At 37.9% G+C, this 20,892-nt stretch overlaps 4 protein-coding genes across 5 annotated transcripts in view; 1 reads left to right on the top strand and 3 right to left on the bottom strand.

The window, feature by feature from the left end:
• Positions 1-7: 7 nt before the first annotated feature.
• LOC145468138 (calcium homeostasis modulator protein 6-like) lies at positions 8-1,839 on the bottom strand. The gene has a single exon (XM_081451825.1). The coding sequence runs from the start codon at positions 1,837-1,839 to the stop codon at positions 787-789; it is 1,053 nt and encodes a 350-aa protein (XP_081307951.1). The 3' UTR covers positions 8-786.
• Positions 1,840-4,328: 2,489 nt separating this feature from the next.
• Positions 4,329-6,558, bottom strand: LOC145468160 (uncharacterized). The gene is made up of 2 exons (XM_081451845.1): positions 5,395-6,558; positions 4,329-5,297 (listed from the first exon to the last, which is right to left on the bottom strand). Exon 2 carries the CDS (start codon positions 5,142-5,144, stop codon positions 4,329-4,331), a length of 816 nt encoding a protein of 271 aa, XP_081307971.1. The 5' UTR covers positions 5,145-5,297; positions 5,395-6,558.
• Positions 6,559-10,418: 3,860 nt separating this feature from the next.
• Positions 10,419-14,639, bottom strand: LOC145468537 (uncharacterized). Its single transcript, XM_081452273.1, has one exon. It carries the CDS (start codon positions 12,533-12,535, stop codon positions 11,861-11,863), a length of 675 nt encoding a protein of 224 aa, XP_081308399.1. The 5' UTR covers positions 12,536-14,639; the 3' UTR covers positions 10,419-11,860.
• A 2,636-nt stretch (positions 14,640-17,275) lies between these two features.
• The window catches only part of LOC145468071 (uncharacterized), a 73,681-nt gene continuing 70,064 nt past the window's right edge, over positions 17,276-20,892 (top strand). For both annotated transcript variants that reach the window (XM_081451736.1, XM_081451735.1), the window contains exons 1-3: positions 17,276-17,438; positions 19,404-19,426; positions 20,341-20,364. In XM_081451736.1, coding sequence (XP_081307862.1) covers positions 17,392-17,438; positions 19,404-19,426; positions 20,341-20,364 — 94 coding nt within the window. In that variant the 5' untranslated portion in view covers positions 17,276-17,391. The remainder of the gene's footprint in view (positions 17,439-19,403; positions 19,427-20,340; positions 20,365-20,892) is intronic.

Below are 20,892 nucleotides of genomic sequence, written 5' to 3'. Positions count from 1 at the left end.
GGGGGGGGCAGAAGGGAGTCATGTATAACATACTCCGTTTAGTGACTTAGTGGTTATATGATTACGTTACATTATATTCTTTAAGTGCAATTTTTCAAAATGGTAACACCATATGCATACTTCCTGAAGTATAATTATGTACAGGAAAGGAAAATGATGAACGAAGATTACACTGAGATAAATTGAAATAAGTACAATCACGACTCTTGGATTAAGCATAAGGATAAATATTTGACGTAAATGTTGATTCGATGCATGGAAACCGAAAGAATGTAGCAGGAAATAAGGAACAAAGAGATTGCTCTCATTGTGGACACATCGTCCACATCCAGGACGACGGTCGCCATTACACGACATAAATATTTGATCAAACGCTCCAAAGTGCCGTAAACAGCCGAAATGTAAGATAAAAATTACAAAGAAATGAAGCTGAGACTCTCAGTTAAATAAAGCAAACGTTATTTGTACGAACTGCGAAAGGATGGCAAAGATGGAGAACGATATAAACCTTCGATTAATTTCACGACAGAAACGGAAAAATGTAAGCCAATTTTTTAATAACCTGAGCGCGCTAGTGCGCATGCCCCAGTCGCGACGTAGCTCCTTAGAATTTACTTCTGGGTCACTGAAACTGAAACAATGAATGACCAGCAACATCGTAAATTTTGCATAATTCGCTGCTAAATACTGTATTCAACAATTTGAACTCCAAAGTGCTTTATCCCAAAGGATAAGAAAAAGTTGGTTTTTTGAGCTACTTTATGTGGTTATGATAATCTGTATGTTTCACTTTTGGTTCGTATTGTAAGCATCTTGTCGCTGTAGTGTGACCCTCGCCAAACCGCTGGTGTTTTCAGGCGCTTTGAAGAGCTGCACTGACTGCTGCGCGTCGTCGACACGGATCGACTCCTGTGTTTCAAGGCTGTTCGCAGATTCGGTTCCATCAGAAAGCAATGGTCTTGAAACAATTGGAGAAGTTGGAAACTGAAGAGGGTCTGGGGTCGCACTCCCCGGGGTTTTGTAAGAAGGACTTTCGAGTGGTATTTCAAAAAACGGACCGTATTTGTTTTCAATTCCTTTACCCACGTCTTGAATACAAGAACTGAAATCTTTGTTTTCTGCCTTGACGAATAAAAAGTGGATCTCTTTCTTTGCTTCTTTCTTCGCGAGCTCTTTCGCCTTGGCGTGAAAATGTTCCAAAGCTGCTTTGGCTTCAACGTGGTGGTAATATTCGAGGCTCGGGATTTGAAGATGCCTTCCTTTTTGAATACATCTGCGAATGCACACTGAAGTGAAGAGAACCGACATCGCTATCAGCATCAGAGACCATCCTGCTATTTGACTACGGGTTTTGAAGCTTTCCTCAAGCGACCTGGTGCGAGATCCGACTTCGAAATGACATTCATGAGTTTTGTTCCACATGATGACCTCACTTCCAAGCGGAGGACCGAAGTAGGCGCATGTGTAGTACTGTTGTTGTAGAAAAGAAAAAACCAACCACGCAACAGGCGCAATGCTTGCTCGCACTAGTACATCAAGTGTTCGAATTAGCGCTTTGAAATAACGACGGGCAAATGTTTTCTTCTTTTTCTCTTGATCTCTTCTTGAGCGGCGCCTCCATAAATTTGTGTCAAGCAGAATTCCGGCGAGAAACAAAAACACAGCCGGCGCCCACAAGAACGCTAGGCCATAAGTGAAGTATCCTTCGCACGGACAGTTGAACACAATGCTTTCGAAAAATCCCTCCACGCCTACTGTTAGAGCTGCTATAGATCCGTATACCAAAGGTCGACGAGATTTTCTCAGTAGCATCATTACGGTTGGCAGTACGTTGTTCATGTTGAGAGATGAAGGAGTTGAAAGAAGTACACACAAGCCTCGTGAAAGTTGAACAGAGAAATATAGTGTCGGCGATTGAAGCTTTGAGTGAAAGCAAATTTATAAAAGGCGGATCTTACTTTAATACGTGAGGCAAACGAAATAATCGCAAACATTTTCAGTTTCGACGCATTGTGAAAGATTTAAAATTACTTCTTATACGAGGCGAATATATGAAAGATCATGTATTTGAACTGTGGAGAAAGATATGAAGACATGAATTTTTTTTCAGGCTTTAATTTCACAACAGCTTAAGTTGTGTGTATAACTGCGATGATCAGTCAGGTCATCATAACTTATCATGTTTACACATGATTAGAAAAAAACTCATCTACAGAACTTTGTAAATCTGTGTCCGGTCACGTGACGGACTATTTTCATACTCATTCCAATTATGGAGATTTCTATTCCTCGTGTTTAATATTCTAATTTAGTCTTTCGGTCAAGCTTTTTTTTGTTTAACTATGTCACCCATAATTTATACTTAGTGTATTTTGCGTTTTCGTTTATACCAAAGTATTGTCTCTGTTGATGCTGCAAAGATAGTGGCACGTAAGTCGGTTGGTCAAGAGTTTCTTACGGGCTTTAAAACAATCATAGCAGCTTAGACATTTAATGCAGACAACAAAACTAAAGAAAGCGTTGTACTTTGTATTTGGATTGAGTTAGTTGTTGGTTCGTGTTCTTGTTCCGAGGATTTTTCTGTGGTTTCTCCGGTTTTCCTTGCTTCACAAAGGCCAACGATTCAAAATAACAACGACAGGATTTCTTTGCGAAAAGACACTCTGTGGAAGTGCTACTGCGAAATCCTATGTATTCAATCAATCGTTCTGTAGCTAGTTCGTTCGTTGATTCTTCTGTTCATGAATTTATTTGTTTTATTTAAACCATCATAATATATAGTACAGTGCCGTAAAAACTAAAATACAATTTCAGACCATACCTTCTTGTAAGCAAAAGTGAAATGAAACATTTGAAAGGTACGAGACAGCTTTTTTTAAAAAAGACATGTTTCGGCATGACTAACACCAACTTCAGGTTATTGAAATAAAATTTCAAGATGTGTACGTCATGCCATGTTGTCATGCTAAGCTGTCTCGGGATCTGTTTTTCAGACCAACCAACCAACCACAACGCCTGTGTGCTAACGTCTGTCTAAAATCAAACCTATTTAAACACAAATTTACCTCGTAAGAAGCCAAGACTATAATATAACGCAGTTAATTTCCCTTAAAATCCTATTAAACTTTCTTTACAATCCCATTAGCTTTACTACGACCATTTACCCTTGCATGTATTTTATGCAGAAAATAATCCACTCTAAGAAAAAGCCCTTAATTGCTCATTTCACCACCAGGATAAATATCGCTAGCACGCATTGCGTGCGTACGTTTTCGACCTTCGCGATCTGATCGACGGGGGACAAATTTTTGCAAGCCAAAACGTGACATTTGTTTGTTGAAAAGAACGATTCTATTCTACTTGGCAATAAGGGAAACAAATGTAAAGTTCTTAAGTGTAACATTTGTAATGTAAATTATAGGACCGTTAGAAATTGCGAGCTTAAACAAAAACACTTTGCGGCGACAATTCACAAGTTTTTGTTTTCACTTACGCGCTTCCAACAGCATTTTTAAGATTGTGGAACAATTGCAAAGTAAGAAAATTTTGATTTTCTGAATGAAAATAGTGAAAAATGCGATAATTCAGATATTTTGCCATTTTAATTGAATAAACCAAAACACTGTGCCACAACAATTTATAAGTTTTTGTTTCACTGCTATACGCACGCGCTTTCAACATCATTTTCAAGATAATGGAACAATTGCACTTTTAGTAAATTTTGATTTGCTGGATAAATTGGGAAAAATGTGATAATTTAGATATTTTGCCATTTTAAATATTGTGTGGGCGCTTGGAATAAAATGAGTTTAAAATAATACATTATACGTATTTTGATGTACCTCTATTCAATTTTTGTAAGCAATTTAGTATGGCTGTTCTTGTGAAAAAAAAAGTCGAAATATGATATACTTCGTTTCATCTTGTTTAAAAATGAGTTAAAAATACTGTAAAATGAAAATAGATGCTGTAATTTCCATATCCTGTAAAATAGGATTAAAATGTTACTCAGGGAAGATCAGATAAGCCTGTTCCAGGATTTCGGTTGTTTGAGGAGCAGCAAGAAAAACGCCGAGAGTAGGAAAAAAAAATAGTTGAGGGGTTATTGGGGAGAAGCGAGAGTGCCCGCTTCCCAGTCATCCCCTATTGTTTTTTTTGTCGTTTTTCACGATACTCCCAAATAAACGAACGCCTGGAAGAGATTAGGATCAAATAGGATAAAAATGAACTAAGAGGCGATATAGCGAGTTAAGATGGCCGCAATAAGTAGAAAAAGGATTGTTTTTGTATCGCCCAAGTTATTTGATTTATTCCCAAACAGTCCCAGTCTAAGCTTCGTGGGTTGCCGCCCAAGGTATTTCGTCCTCTAATTCTTCTGAAATCAGGCGTACTTTCTCAGCGATATCTTTCATATCTTTGAATTTCTCAAACAAAGCCTCCACTTCCACCTTGGCTTGCTCTTTTGCCAAAGACTCTATCTTCGAGTTGAACAACTTAATTTGTTCCTCGGCTAGATAGTGGGTATATTCCTCGTCGTTGCTGACGCCCGTGTCTGGTCTGGTACAGCATCGTTCGATAGAGATTAAGACCGTTCCAACAAGCACAATCCCCATCAGTAGAAAAATTCCGATTATACGCGATTCTATTTTAGCTGATTCGTATTCAGCCAATAGTGCTGGCTGCTGGAAAGGCACTGTGTTGTTTAGACGAATCTTTTTGGAACCGAGCTTGGCGCAGGTGTAATATTCTGTGTCAAACAGGGCGAACAAAATCCATGCGGTTGGAGGTACGATGGACAGAATCACGTATTTTCGCGACTGTTGCCAGACGACTCTTCGTTGAGGCCGGCGTAGACGACAGCACCCAGCCACCATCTTCCAGAAGTTCCTTGATACCATTAAGGCAAGGCAAAGTAAGAAAACTGCTGGGGCAAACATGAACAGCAAGCTATACAGTTGGTAGTGTCGTTCGGGGCAGTTGAACACAACCTTTTTTACAACTTCCTTCAAACCCAAAACAGCGCCGGATAGGCCGACGTTTTGCAGTGGAAGGGCTACCTTCTTTAGTCTTTCTTTGAGACCGAGAATGCCTCTTGAAGCGAGCTGGGAGAGTTTTGGCTGCTGAGCGGGGTCTCCTTCCGTCATGTTTACCGGTAATAAAAAAAAAAGCAGCGCGGAGCGAAATCCGATTGAACGAGAGCAATCTACCTGCGGTTCTGTGCTCCCCCAACCCGTTATTTCACGGTCGCGGGAGTTCTTTTGTTACGAGAAGACTTCTCAATTACCACCCGTTGTTACCTGCGGTTATGAGGAGAAGGAATTCATAATCAACCTTGAATTGTACGCAGTGAATAGATTCTTGTGTGGTATCTCAATACTATTCTAATTTTCTTACCTTGTGGAAGAAACGTTATATCCGACAAAAACAAACAAAACCTGTCCGACAACGGTGTTAAAGACCTTTACAAATAATTCATCACTTTTACCCAGTGATGGTAACGTCAATCAAGCATGCATGTTTTGTTTACAAATAAAAAAAAAATTAAAAAACCGCTAGAAATGTGCGGCTTTTGTCATTGCCTCTTTTGAACACATGTTAGAGTCGTAGTAACGAGCGAAAGAATTAAATGTAGCATGGGTGGTTAAAGATTCAGATAATTCACTCTTTTATGGCTCAAGTCGTCCCCGAGCAAATATTTTGAAATAATTATCGCTGCGGATTTGCTCCTAGGAAACAGATCTCCAAGAAAGTAATGTAGGCAATGCTTTTTCACAGCTGTTTACTTAATTAAGACTTAGCAGTATCGCTTTCGCCCTTTCCAACCCGACCCATCCTCTGGCAGCTTCCTTCCTTGAATTACTCGCACTCTATTGTTTTTAACCAGTCGTGTTTTTGTTTTCACATCTCTCATGGTAATTATAATTGGTTTATAGATCCTTTGGTTTTAAGTAGCTCTCGCAGTAATTTGCAAGCCTCTTTTGTTTCTTGTACTTGTAATTAAAAACGTTTTATGAAACGAAGTATATCATATTTCGACTTTTTTTTCACAAGAACAGTCATACTAAATTGCTTATTGGATGAGGCTTCGGCTAGGAAGAATAACACTTAGTTAAGGAAATGTTAATTTTTTTTTTTGAAAATAGCAAAACCTAAACAAAAAACCCGCCTTGCTAAAAGCCGCCCTCTTCTGTAACTCGACAGAAACAAGACTAAAATGAGCTGTTGATATAATGAAAGCGCGAGCAAAGGAAATTTGCATTTTGATAATTTTTGTTTTAAAGGAAACTGAAAACACTTCTCCATGTTTCTATCGAGTAGGGGTGGACCATTTAACTTTTAAGTTGGTGGGTGGTTGAATTTTAAAAGCACTAACCTGTAAGCGAAAACAAATTCATGCACTCGAAATTTGCTGGAAAAAAAAAATTTAAGTACGTTCAGTGAGCCGGTAAAAACACAGGCTGCTACCCCGAGAAAAAAATATCATGAATAAACACGTCCAGAGAAAAGAATTCCTAGCGCATGAAAGGGTTAGAAAAAAATTCGTGCCTGTACCAAATCACCAACACACCTCTCAAAGTCAAATGGTCTAGCCCTTATAGTTATTGTTTTGGTGTTTTGGAGACCTCGAAAAAACTGTGGAGACATTCGCCTTCGGTTCGCGTTACCACGGCAGTTCTCGTTCTCTTAATTCTATAAAACTTGATAAAGTACACGGAAAATTCCATATCTTAATTATTCGTATACTTTGCTTTAGGGAAAACAGAAAAAAAAAGAACACTAACGTACTGTTGCGCGGAGCACAATCAATAATGTTTCGTTTTCCGTTTGAATGCTTATAAGATATTCAGGCACGCTACATTTATTTATTACTCTGCAAGCGGATTTCTGAATAGTCTGCTCTCTGTTCATGGTTGCCATGCAGAGACATAGCATTGCAAAATTCCCTGACTATTCCCTGATTTTTCCTTTTAAAAAAAACATTTCCTTGACCAAATTAATACGAAATGCCAGATATAGTATACAGCAGCCTCCAGCCTCCCTTTACAGCCGTCCTTTCCATCCATTCATTTTAGTTCTTCCAGCCTTCAATGGGTTTAAATCAGCGGTGTTATAATTTCAATTTTCTTGGGTTTTTCTTCCAAATTTCAATTTTCCCTGACACAGAATAAAGTTCTCTGACTTATAATTATCCCTGACCTGGAAGAATTTTATTCCCTGACTATTTCCTGACCCTTGGCCACCCTGCTCTTCACTGATAGGCTAGCTCCCGAGGAGAACATGGGAAGCGACGGGAAGTAGAGAGTATTCCCGTCATGCACCGCGCGCCTTGTCCTCTCTCTAGCTCTCTTTCTCTTCTCCTCGCGCTTCTAGGCTATGCGATTGCAATAGTATGTTTACTCTGCTGTAATTGTGTTCTAACAATCTTTACCTGAAGCTTGAGGAAATCAAGCTTGTATCCAGTCTTGTGTTCAAGTGTACTATCATTTGATAGCTTGTGACATCCTCATTAGAGCAGAAGTTTTTGAGTCATGGTCGGCTTCTGGAAATTGAATTTTCTCTTTTCTGCATCTTGTCATGGACTCTTCCTGAGATTAAAAAAGAACTCGTCAAATTATTTCCAGATTACATCTAGACTATTTGAGGCTGTCAAATGGTGGAGAGCCAGCGAAATATAAAGGCGTTCGCCCTCAGATTATTTCATTCAATTGCCTAGTTTAAAGCTTCTCCGGGTTCAACATACTAAGCTTATACATCGCGACAGTTCGTTTGGCAGTATTCAGGACGCTGGTCTACGATGGGGCATGACTTTTGATTAATCTGATCGAAAAAAAAAAGAGAAAAATTTTATTCATTTTATTTTACCTAGCTTATTTCTGTAACATGACGCGGTTAGAGTATTGTTAATTCCCCTGCCATATATAAGATGCTAGTCCTCCGCAGGTCCTCCCCCTCCCCAATATTTGGTCAGTTAAGCCTCATATATTGACCTCTGTGTAGTTGAAGCAAGGCTTTAGAGCAGTTTACAAACCAAACCCAAAGGAATCACTCTAGCCAATCACAAAGGACACAGACATTCTAGTGAACAACCAAAACTTAGAGCAAATACATTAAGCGCGGGAAAACGTGTGCGAGCGAGCCACGCTTGGTTTTAGTTTAACTTCTGATTGGATGACAAAGCGGCGCGAGTTTTTCTAAGCCAATCACTCAACGTAATGATGTAAAACCAAAGCAAATGCGATGTGTTGTTTTCGACATTTGTTGTTGGATTTCTTTCGACACTGCTCTATGAGAATGAGTTGTATTGCGCAAGGACAAAACGCAAGAACGTTAGCCTTGAATCCAAACGCACTAAACTAGGTAACCACGCCTCCCTGATCCAGCTCTCGTAAGGTCTCACATGAATGGCTTGATACTCTTTGAGAGGACAATAGAACAAACAACAGAAACGATGCCTCTAGCCCTAAAACAAAAACAGCTGCTCCACCATGACGGCAAGCAAAATAAGCACAAGCTTACTAGAGCTGCTGCTCTTCCGCTTTTCGCACGACAACTAGGCTTTGGTACATTATGCTTTTGTTTCCCCACTAAAATGCTCCACTTCAATGTTCCATTTTCCCCACTAAAAGGTGTGGTTCCCCCCCCCCCCCCAAAAAAAAAGGAACTAAAATGTTCGGTTAATGCTCATACATAGGGGTTTTTTTTTATCACAGAGGTGATTCAACAAACATGGCCGCCTTTAATTTGATTTGACTACCGCTGACCTCTCCTCAGTCTCCACTCAGCTGTATAAGGGTATTAGACGTATTTCGGGCTGTCACTTGGTTCCGCCGAAAATAACGTCGTTATTTTCGGCGGAACCAAGTGACAGCCGGAAATACGTCTGCGTTCGCAGGCTATGCTTAATGCTTTTGCCTGACTAAAATGCTCTAAAAAATGCCAGCATAATGTACAAAAGCCTAACGACAACAGCAATAACAACTAATACTGCTTTGATAACAAGGAACAGTTCCCACGCTTCACTGGATTAACCAACCGTGCTATGACGCAAAACACTAAGGAGCTGCCGAAGTGTATCGTCATGCATCCACTAGTCCTTACTAAGCGGAAATTGAATAATCGGCGATAAGTCAATTTATGGTTATTATACCCCCGCGACAATCACCACAACAAATGCGGGCGCTTCATGACAATGCATAAACCGTGGGAAGGGCGGGAAAATATAATGCTGTGGATTTATCTGGAAATGCAAATAACAAGTGAACATTAGCATGTCAGCGAAGTTTCGGCGCCAAAAATAGATTGAATTTTCCTGGAATTTTGACGAACTACGAACCTTCTAGAGTATTTATATTCGGTTGGGTGCGTTCTTATCGAAAGATTTGCCCTCTTTCTATACAAGTGCATTACTGAAGCACTAAGTACTAAAAATTAAAGTTTTGTCATTTATTATTTCTTCAAATTCATTTTAAGGCTTTTTTCAAGCTTTGGATCGTGGGAGATGATGATCAAATACACTTCAGTGTCTAAAGAAAGTTTTCTAGTAAACAAATAAGTTGTTAAACGCAACTTAGTTACTAAAGTTTTCGTTCAAGTGTTTTTTTATCGTCACGGTTGATATTGTTTTAGCAAGCATAAATTATGACAAGGCGTTTATCAGGAAACAGTAGCGAAATAGATTCACCTCTTGGCTAAGTAATGCTTTGATAAAAGTATTTATTATATAGGTTTTGCATACATAATGTGTTCTTCGCAACGAATTTAGGCTAGAGAAGCAAAGAAAGATTGAAATAAAATTTCGGCGTTATCTTGGACTCCCAGCTTCTAACTTGAAGATAATGTCGTTATCAATTAATGCGATGCCATCTATCACGTCTGTGAATGAAAGCCTTGTGTAACCATTCTAATTAGGACTATTTAACATTAATACTCATACTTGAGCAGTACTCTCATATGACACTGTTTACTATGCTGTTCGGCTTTAACGTCCGTGGACGCACTGATTTAATAAACCCCAAGAAGTCCACAAAAACGCAAATGAATGCTGGCGAGCAGCACTTTTATGTGGTGGTTGCGTAAATGGAATATTAATAAGTCTTAGAGCAACTAGAAGGTCACGAAAGCTTAGGAGAACTTTGTTCGTTGAACCTGAACTTAAGGCAATGAAAGCTTTCTATAATTATTTGAGTATTGGTACGCACCTTTTATCAGACTTAATAAAAACAGCACTGCATTGTGTTGACTAAAATAATGTTGCTAAAAGCTACCGTGACTGTAATCGGATAAAAGTGAAACTGTTGAGATAAAATATCAAATATTGTATTTAAAAGAAACAAATTACGCAATATGTAAGATTAATTAAGACATGTATGCTCTTTGTACTTAAGAATCACAGCTAAATGACATGGCATTAATTATTTGCATCTTAGCAATGACATCTACGGCAATACACTCCTTGAAGCATTAAAGATGATCACGCAACTTTGATTTAATTGTAATTTCTCCTAAACGTATCGATACATTGCTTAGCAGACAGGTGATGAGAAAAAAGAATTTCATCAATAAGGTGATATTGCCTTGATGTACCACTGAATTCTCATAACCACCAATAAAAGGCAAGTATGAGCGTCATTAAGGAGAGTGTGGGACTTAATCGGAACTGATCAAGGTTCACTGGCTAGGAACGACTCAACGTCGCGTGGTTTTTGCGGTAAAACCAGGAAACTTGTAAACACGAAAACAGCCCAAAGGAAGTTTCACAAATTTATTGATTTCTCATATCACTGAAATTGCAAATAATCAATAGTTGACAATGCTTGAAATGATTCTTGTTATGTACATCATATTTGTATCACTTGTTTAGTCATATGACTATATTATATGATAGTTCTGTTCAGTACTCTTTTAATATACAAATAAAATTATCTTGCACATGCGTGGAAAACTGTGTAAATGTTCCTCCACTACCTCCTCCAGGGAGAGTTGTCTCTATTATATAGGCCATCTATTTACTCCGTGACAATCTCTAACAATCTGCCAAAAATATCCACACATTTTACACAAACGTTTTAATTTAAAACTCACATCCTCTGTAAAACGTGTACTTTTATGGCATTATTCGTCAGATATCTATTAACATGTTAGGTATACTTGAGAGCGTGGTCCAATATTAACCCTAAATACGACTTCATTGCCGTTTTTAAAAAGTCTGTTTTGAAAGTTTGATTCGACTGTGTTGCTCAATTGTTGTTCTTCAAGTGTATAAAAAATAGCTTTTTTTTTGAAGTTCTAGAGTTTTAATGATACTGATATATCTCCTCCAAAAATGAAGACTACAGCAGGTTTCTATTCAATAGAGGCACTGTATTTTCAAGTTAGTAATACGGACGCTCTATCGTCGACGTCGTTTCAGTTATTTCTTCCTTCCGCTAAGGAAGTAAAACTCTCTTCAACCTTTGAATCTCGATGGAAAGAACTGATGTGCTTATAATAAACTTTGAAAGCTTGCGTATGAAATCCCTAGTGTACGACCATTCAAACGAAGTACTCTTTGTGGTGTTGTGGCCACTATCTTCTTAGAAGCGAAGAGCTAAAATACTTATGGAACTACGTACGTAAAGAAAGTATCTAAAAATGGGCTTGAATCATTATTAAACATGAACAGAGTGTATATATGTATACTAATTAGAACATTTCAGCCACATGTGCTTAAGATTTGGCTGCTTGCCGATTATTTTAATGTTAGTACTTCTGATTGTTATTCGACAACTACATATCGTCCATTTACCTGCTTAGAATATTCAACTACAAATATAAATTATCTTCGCCAAGGGCAAGGTATTTACAATATCCTTCTTGAAAGTCATGCTTCCTGAGCAAACATTCGAAAGCGCCTGTTACCTGCTGTTAACAGAGAAAGCGCTTGCACCATTTTTTTGTCCTTGTTGTCCATTGCGATCTCCACAGGCGTAAGTCCTTCTTTGGTATAAGCTTGCAAGCTCGCTCCGTTCTTTATGAGAAAAATCACAGCTCTTATATCGCCTCCGCAGACAGCGGCGTGTAGAGGAGTCCATCCCTCTTTGTCTCTTATGTCCACCGGAGTGCCGAACTTTAAAAACACTTCTAAACATCGAACTTTGCCTTGAAAGGCAGCCTCGTGCATGGCGGTTCCACCGCTGGCGTTTAAAGTGTCTAACATGATGTTCCCAGCACTTAAAATGCCGTGGAGCAAACGGGAATCGTTGCTCGCAACCGCAGCGTCCAAAGCATAGGATGGATTCAAAAGGCCTTCATCGTGTGTGTAATTGTTGTTTATATCCAGTTCATCGTGTTCGTCTTTAACACAATCTATGACTATTGTTGGCGGGGCGGAGTGTTCTGCGGGTGTCGTGTGTCGTCTATTGTAATGGTAGCCAAGACTGTATACGTTCGGAATCGAAAGATTACCCGCAGAACCACATCTCCGAAGCTTTTCTTTCTTCCGTTTGTCGATGTATCTTCGCTTGCCTGCAGCTAGGTTGCTTGTGGCAATTTCCATTTCTGCTTGAGACAAAAACTTAATGAACACGTTGACGAGTTTCGCTGTGTTTTCAACTCCGTTCTTCAGTTGTTACCAATTTACTTAAGGCTGACCCAAGTTATTGGCGCGCTAATGTAGAGTCGCGGGAAGGCAAGTGCTTTCCTCCCTCGCTGCTAGTCGAAAATGACAAATTAATCGTACTGCAATCTCTTGTACTGTGGCGTCTTGAGCTAAATATATACTTTTCAAGTGCCGAGTGCCGTCAGATGACGAACAACCAACCTCCAGGGTCACAACATAACATTAATCTATGTGGTAATCCATCTAAATGCAGCATTTAATGCTCATGCCTTAATGACCCCTTCAGGGGGTGATTACGATATTAGCATTTTTACAAAGGAATTGGTCGGCCCCCTCTTTTGTTTGATATTCACGTCAGTTCAACAGTCATTTACAAGAGAGATTAACGAGCGAGCGCCAAGGACAAAGAAACTCCAAGCGAAAATATTGTGCTTTGAAATTGCCTTTGTACATGCTAATTGCCCCTCGTGTGGTAGTGTGTTTGAATAAACTACAGACGAACAACATCGCTAAAATTGTCGTTACTTGGAGCGGCAGTGCTTACTGATTTTTGCTTTGTTTTTTCGTTCGCCAGTCTCTTGTTCGCTTGAAAGTGCAAATAAACTTTCAAAAGTAGTTTGTTTTTAGTTTCACTAGTGGCATGGCCTTTCTGTTGCCCTTGTAATTTCAATTCCATTAAGCCGAATTTGCTTTCCCAGGAATTCAATTAACTTGCCTTCTTGCAAATACGGCTTTGGTTTTCTCGTGCTACACGGCAGATAAGTGAAGCATTTTCTTTTGTTATGCCACTCTGTTGTTTCCGGATCGTAAAAAGTAAACAGCGAAAGTAAACAGCTATGCAAGACACTGTATTATTTTAAAAGAAATTATACAAACTGCAGTCAAGTACTTGGACCGAATTGTAAAAGTATAGGTACATTATCCAGGGAGTCGAGACATCTTGACAGAAGTAGTTACTCCTCAGGCAAAACAATAAATCTGCTTCTACAAGGTCACGTATTAAATCTTACTTCTTAGAGAAAATCTAATGAAAAAAATCCCTTCTTAAAATAGCATTTTTGTTGCACTGCGCACTGTTTACATGCAGCTATTTCGGTTTGTAAAGGAAAACACTCGTTTACGTAAAAAGTAAGATCCCTCTTCCTGGGTAAATCCCATGTGCAAATCTTTTGCTAAAAATAGCATTTTGCTGCGCTTATTTCGGTGTTGTGTTTACACACCAGCCAGTTTGGTTTACTGAAGACTACAGTCATGTACGTAAAAGGAAAGTTCTCTCTTCCTAGATAAATCCGTTGTACAAATCCCCTGCTAAAAAAACTTTTCGCTGAGCCCTTTTTCAGCACGTATGTTGACACGTCAATCATTTTGGCTTACAACAAAATGCATGTACACCAATTTTAGCGGATCTCAAGTAATCGCAAAACCCGACATTTTCACACGTTTTCCGCGGATTTTTTTGTTGACCCTAATTAAAGGTCTTGCCCCTGTTAACAGACAGACAATTTACCTTGTCAAGATGACGAGTCAGAATGAAAACATTTCAGACAAGACTGAATGTATTTCTTCCTATGACACACAAAAGTGGTCAAAAGTAGATCGTGCGCGCCTCGCCGCCAATTTTTGCGCGTCAATCTTTTTTCACCGCTCTCTTTTTGGTTTCTCCGCCTACAGTTTGAAAAAACCTAAGGAAATTCTAAGCAGCGCACAAGTTATGCAAATTTCAATATAAATCTGATATCAAAGAACTCTCGAGTTGATTAGTAATTTCTATTAACAGTCGAGAAAAACCGCAGCTATAGATTTTGGACGCCTTGTCAGATTGAAATGTCAGACCGTCTGCTAAATATTGTGTTGTATAGCCTTACAAGCAGCAATCACAAACCAACGTAAATTAATGCCAAAATAGCATATGACGAAACGACAGCAGCCTGTTAAGAAAATGAATGACAAAGGCCTTTGTCTTTCCTAAACTTTTTAAAAGTCTACAATGTTTAGTTAAGTGGCGTTACTACATGTACATAGATGTATGTTTATTACGAAATCTGCTGCACATAACAGGCTAAGTTAGGCTGGGCAGTGTAGTTTACCGTTGAATAATAGTTTTCTAGAAAGAAACAAGTACTTCATTATAAAGGCTCCCTATATCGACACAAGATTTTCATGGGGGTCTTTCTCTCCCTCCGATCTATAAAACAGGAAGAAATTCCTGTCAACAGAAAGTGTTTCATCCGGTCGATTGGAGGGGAACTAAGGGATCGAGAGGGACAGATTAATGGATAAATAATGCATTTTCCCTGCTCTTTGTTATGATTACTCCAGTTACCATTGGATCTATTGCTTTATATGTAACTCGATCTGAATTCAACTCAACTGCTGCTACTAACTAAATCTCAACTAACTGCTTAATTTAACTAGCTGATTTCACGAAGCTTCCAGAAACGTGTCAGTTAATACCATTCGTTTCCTCAGAAATTTGCAAATGCCAAAGACACAGCAAGGAGACGCATGGAGCCAGACATGAATTTAAGCTTTATTTATACTGGATCGAGACATCGAAGATGGCGGAAGCATCTAAAAGGAGTACTAAGCGTCTAGTACATGATTATATTGAACGAGAAAAATAGCAGCCCAATTTATCGTCGGGCAAGCTAAGAGCATTTAAAATACCGATTACTAGCAGACGACTAAGTCGTCTCACGCATTGAAAGATATCTAGAAGAGTCACAGGACGCATGCACTGTATACTAGCCAAATTAAAGCTTTGCATCCTTTTTTTCTACGAAATTTCCACGAATATTGACTAGGTAAGACAACATCTTAACTTAGCATGCGCGCGCAGGGATGTCGTTCTTAGTGCCTGCGCTTGCTCAGTAGTATACACTCATTTTTTTTAAAAGAATGTTGTTTTTCCGGCCGAGGCTGAATATTCTCGTGAATATTCTTAGATTAAAGCGATGGCATTTCTGTTTTCTACTGTATTTGGTGTCTAGATGGTGCTAAAGTAATTTTGGAGCCAGCCCGCAGGCATTTAAGCCTAATATTACACACGTAACTTCTTGCAGAAACGTTATTAGTATCGAACATATGGCTAGTGCTGTTTTTGTTGTTTTTTGGCTAGTTTTGGCGTTTAGAGACAGGAAGAATTTTATATGGCTTAGTTAAAACATATAATTGTATTGTATTCACAAATTTCCAACAACCGCAGTTCAGATATGAATTATTTCATATATACTTCACACAAAATTATATTCTTTTCCAAATCTCTGCTTTGAGATTATTCTTAAAATATTCTTGAAATTTCCCAAATTTCAGCTTCGATATTCTGATAAAATATATTCTTATAAAAATGAAAGAGTGTAATGATAATATATCTAGCCAGGAAACTCCACTCACCGCAGTGGTTTCAAGACACTCCTCTGTAACAGACCTGGTGAAACCTGGCCTTGTGTGTTATTGTGGCCTTAATGTGAAATTTTGACAGCACTGTTCAATTTTATTTCTCCCTGATATAGAATTTGGTTTCTCGGGTGAGCCGTGTTCCCTAGCAAGAAAACGTCACGAGTTTGGAATTCCGTTCTTGTTTCTTTAGTTATAAATGACCATCAATTTACCGAACATTTTTTGACTGAAATTGTCGCCTTGGGGCACTAGCTAGAAATGGCGTTTCAGAACGTCAAGATTTCAAAGTTTTCTTCGGGGATGCTTAAAGACTGCCCTATGTAACTGCCTCGCCTTCGCCGCCCGGACACTCCATCTCAATAAATTTATCTCGCATCAGTTTCATACTCAAAACGTTGCGCAGTCTGTAAAGACTGTAACTGTGATCATGGAAATTCTGATAATGGACAAAGACTTTATTTAGAGGGCTTTGGAGAATATTGCTTAAATGGCTTTGACTGGTGGTAAGCAACTCATATAAAATCATGGATATGAGTTGCTTCAGTTGATTTGCTTTCAAAATTTAATGCATTACGTTTCTTGCCATATATATCAAACATTATATGAAAAACTGTGTCACACAGTTTTGCAGATATTGGACATACATGATTAAAATTATATAAATCACTGGCTTCGCTATTACTGTCCTGGTGAAGAATTGGACCAACCTGGTGGGTTTTTTTGTCTTCCCTCATAGAGTTTTTGTTAAAAACCTAGTCAACAACCAGGTTTTACTAGGTCTGTTACAGATCGGAGGGGCGTGTTTTCAGGGTATTCCTGGAATGAATTAATTACAATTTCTAAAAGGTTTCTTCAATAAATATTTGTAAATCACCCGCTGGGTAGTAAATCACGTCTGTAAATTGAAAGACCAGATAGAATTTAAAACTTGAAATTAAAAATGAGCCGGCAAGTCTCTTCAAAATTCTTAAAACTGGCCTCAATCTAGTCGGCTAGTGAAAAAACTCGAAAAGACTTCGACAATCGGGTAAAGAAAAAACATGGTCAACTGTTGAGTTTATTTTCAAATTAGAAAAATAAATGTCTTTAGAACACCTAATTAATTCCAACACAATCTCCGGGGCGTTAAAACGTGCGCTCGACCATCTTTAAGTCTTCTTCTTTTTCGTTTACTGTAAGGGAAGTTTCGTGCAACGGCGCAATTTTTTCTCATCAAAGCTAAAATGTCATCAGTTTGTTTGCAAAACAATTAGGGTCGAGTGCACATGTAGTAATTTATTAACATTGTTTTTTTATCTTTAAGTTTATATAACTCTTAGCCGGTAGGCTCAGTTGGGTCGTGTTTCGCACCAGTTTGAAAATGTCGTGTCCACGATATCGTCTTTAACAAAGCGATGGGTTGGATTCGAGCGATTGCTTTCTCGATAGTTATTCTTCAATTGTAAGTACACTATTCTTTGATACTCTGCCAGTCTATAATCTAGACCTAAGTGTAATAATTTCTAAAAATTTACCAAGGAATTATTTAATCTGTACTCAGTTACTGAAAAAATATAGATTAGTCAGGGTATCCGAAACGGTACCAAAATGGGGAATTACTGTATATAATGTATGTTCTAGGGGTATTTTATGTAATAATAATAATAGTTAGGTTTGAAAATTCAGTTAAAAAGGCTTTCTGGTTTGTAACAATTTTAACTGGCTACGCCTCCTGGCAAGGTTGTCTTCGGAATCATACGAAGACTAACCGTTCAAACGTTTGCCAGTTTTCTAATATAAGGAAATGTAGAAGATTCTTAGCGAAGTTTGAAAGCCAGCAAAAAGTTACAAAGAAAATTCGAGAAAAAACGTAAAGATTTCAGCGAGGTTTAGACCTGTTAGTTTCCAGTCGATACGATACGCTCCCAACTAAACCATTAAACATACCTTTTTAGGAACATGAAATTTTAATGTACACAATATAAACCTATTTTAACCCATTTAAAGTTCGTTTACAATGTTGAAAATCACTTTACTTCAATTGGCTCCCACTTTCGATCCAAAAGGAAATTTCCCTCTATTGTTCGTTCGTATATATTATTCATTGATTTATAAATGAGTGTTACCTGTCTTTAGTGTTGTGTAAGTAAGAACTGGGAATATCGATGGAATGGGACGATTTTACGTTATCAGCTCCTTTGGTGAACGAACACGGTCAATAAGGGAAGAGTACAACGTTGTTATAGACTCGTTTGATACGAAATAAGACAATTGTTTCATAAGAGAAGGTACCTTGTATAAAACAGGTCGTACCTTTGCAAGTTTGTAAATATTAAGAAGAAAATTTGCTTGAACTGTGGCGTAATCGCAAAACAACCCTGATCTTTTCATGCAAACTGCCTTTTTAAAAAGAGAAAAGCTAAAATAGGCCAGTTTTGCACTGACTGTTGTAAGCCTTTTTGTGATTCCCAAATGAGGTTTGGCTCTGAGCAGGAGCGTTTCACTTCATAAATCAAAACTGTGTATCAATAACTGACAAGTTTTGTCGTCTTCTACATTTCGACAGCCCGGATTCAGTATTACGCCTTTTTCTCGCACTCGTACTTCAATTGTGTTAATTATCAGTCTGGTCAGTCTGGTGATGAAACGCGATTAAATGAAAGCTACTGAGCAGTAAATGCATTTGGTATTATTTATATTGCGCTATGGAAGGTTGTTCTAACTTTTAGTTTGTGGATGAAACCCTACTGTGTGATCGTTCAAATGAAAGCTATCGAGCAGTTCTTTTATCTGGTATTGTTTATTATGCTATGCAAGGTTGTTCTAACTTTTAAGTCTGTGGATAAAACCCTAGTGTATGACCATTATATTGAAAGCTATTGAGCAGTACTTTCATGTGGTACTGTTTATTTTGCTGTATGAGGTGGTTCTATCTTTTAAGTCTGTGGATAAAACCCTAGTGTGTAACCATTCAAATGAAAGCTATTGAGCAGTACTTTCATGTGGTACTGTTTATTATGCTGTATAAGGTGGTTCTAACTTTTAAGTCTGTGACCATTCAAATAAAAGCTATCTAGCAATACTTTCACGCGGTATTATTTATTATGCCATTGAAACATTTTCATTCAGTGAAAAGGTTTAAAAAATATGAAGTAAAAATCATGATATTATTCTTGATGTGCTATTGCATAAGCAATTATTCTGTTACAGTTACGAATTAACTGGGAAAGATTTTTTAAAAAATATGAAATTTTAAATCTTGCACAAATATAATTAAACGATTTTAAAGTTATGTCAACCAGGAAACCTCGAAAAAGAAGAGCAATTTGATTTAAACTATGTTCTACGTTGTCGTATTACTTTACATAAAGAGACTGAGAGTGTCATTTAATTTTCTAATAACAGTTGTTTATATTTTTTTAATCAGGTACCAGTCATGGGAAGTGAATGGTAAGTAAGCATGCCATTGTGATGAAGAGCTATTGTCTATAGGAGAAGTAATGGCCGTGTTCACACTGAGACAATTGTTAAGTAGTCCTAGTTTTAAATTTTCTAGTAAATTTTAAAATATTTCTTAGTTTAGTATGTAAATATGTTTTACAATTTTTAACCTGGAAACTAATTGATATTGCATTTTATTATGGTTTGTAAATGGTTCTTAGATTGTACACGTTTTTTATTTATCGGAATTGCTTTTTATTTGTGGGAATTGTCACGTATAGGGCTAACCTCATGATTTCCATTTCAAGAGGTATTTTGTTTTGAAACACATAATTTGTCTCTCTTGAATAAAGTATTGTATTGTATTGTATTGTACTATATTGCCGAAACTATTTCTTAGTGGTCCATCTTAGCGGTCCGTACTGCAAAATTCGGACCGCCCAGGGAGCTAATCAGAATTATCCTTTTCGTCAAGGACAAATTTCCCATATGAAAATAGACATATGAATTTTTTATGAAATGGTCTCTCATTTAAAGTCAGTTTCAGGGTTGAAGTGATCAATCAGAGTACACAACTAACTATTCAACTATTAGTTGGCAATAACCAAAGACGCATATTTGTAGAGCATGGTATAATGGTTCATAACCCGTGATGGCTAAGCCAATGAAAATACTCAAATTGCATTATCCAATGATCCAATTTTTAACAATGTTATATATGTGTCAACGAAAGAACTATTGGCCCTGAAACAAAGAGTTACATGTAACTTTTTGAATATTTAGATACAAAAGACAGTGTTTGTAAACAGATACGTTCTCCATACCTTTTGTGAATACAGAAAAGTGGCATTTCACACGGCTACTTAGTTCTAATATAACAACCTTTGAATATTTTTTATCAATTTTATTTCTCTCGTTTTCAGGACGATCGATTCCCCGACCGCGAGGTGAGGTTTGAATGAGTTAACCCCACTAAAATAAAGTTAAGTTAACTTAGCAAATTAGTCTTCCCAGAAGATATTTTATAACTTAATTTTCAACCTCGGATAATACATTTCTAGCTTTCCGATTGGTTCACTGAATCTCGTTTGCCCGAGGCATCGTGGCAGGCATCGCTTAGCTCAGTTACAATTTTCGACCGGGCAGGAGAAAGTTCCGTGAAAACAAACTGGCTTAAAACAGCATATTTGGATAATCTTTGCTGATGCAGAAATATACGAAGTAACGGCCAATGCAATCAAACAAGAACAGGGATGGAAAGTAATTTTTTTCGAAAGAACAAAAAAATATAAATCTCAGGTTGCGTGGAGCGCTGTGCCTATTTATTATATAAACACGAGTGTTTTACTGGAAAATACACCACTCGCAAAATTCATACGAAACCACATCCGGGGCCAGACTGGCGAAATTTGCCATATCTTCACTAGTGAGGGTTCTGATGACGTCATTTCTCCCTTTTTCACAGTTGTTCCTTG

This window comes from Orbicella franksi, chromosome 14 (genome assembly GCF_964199315.1).
Source record: "Orbicella franksi chromosome 14, jaOrbFran1.1, whole genome shotgun sequence".
Lineage (NCBI taxonomy): Eukaryota > Metazoa > Cnidaria > Anthozoa > Scleractinia > Merulinidae > Orbicella > Orbicella franksi.
The sequence above is the reverse complement of the archived record's forward strand: the minus strand, read 5'-3'. Positions and strand labels throughout refer to the sequence as shown.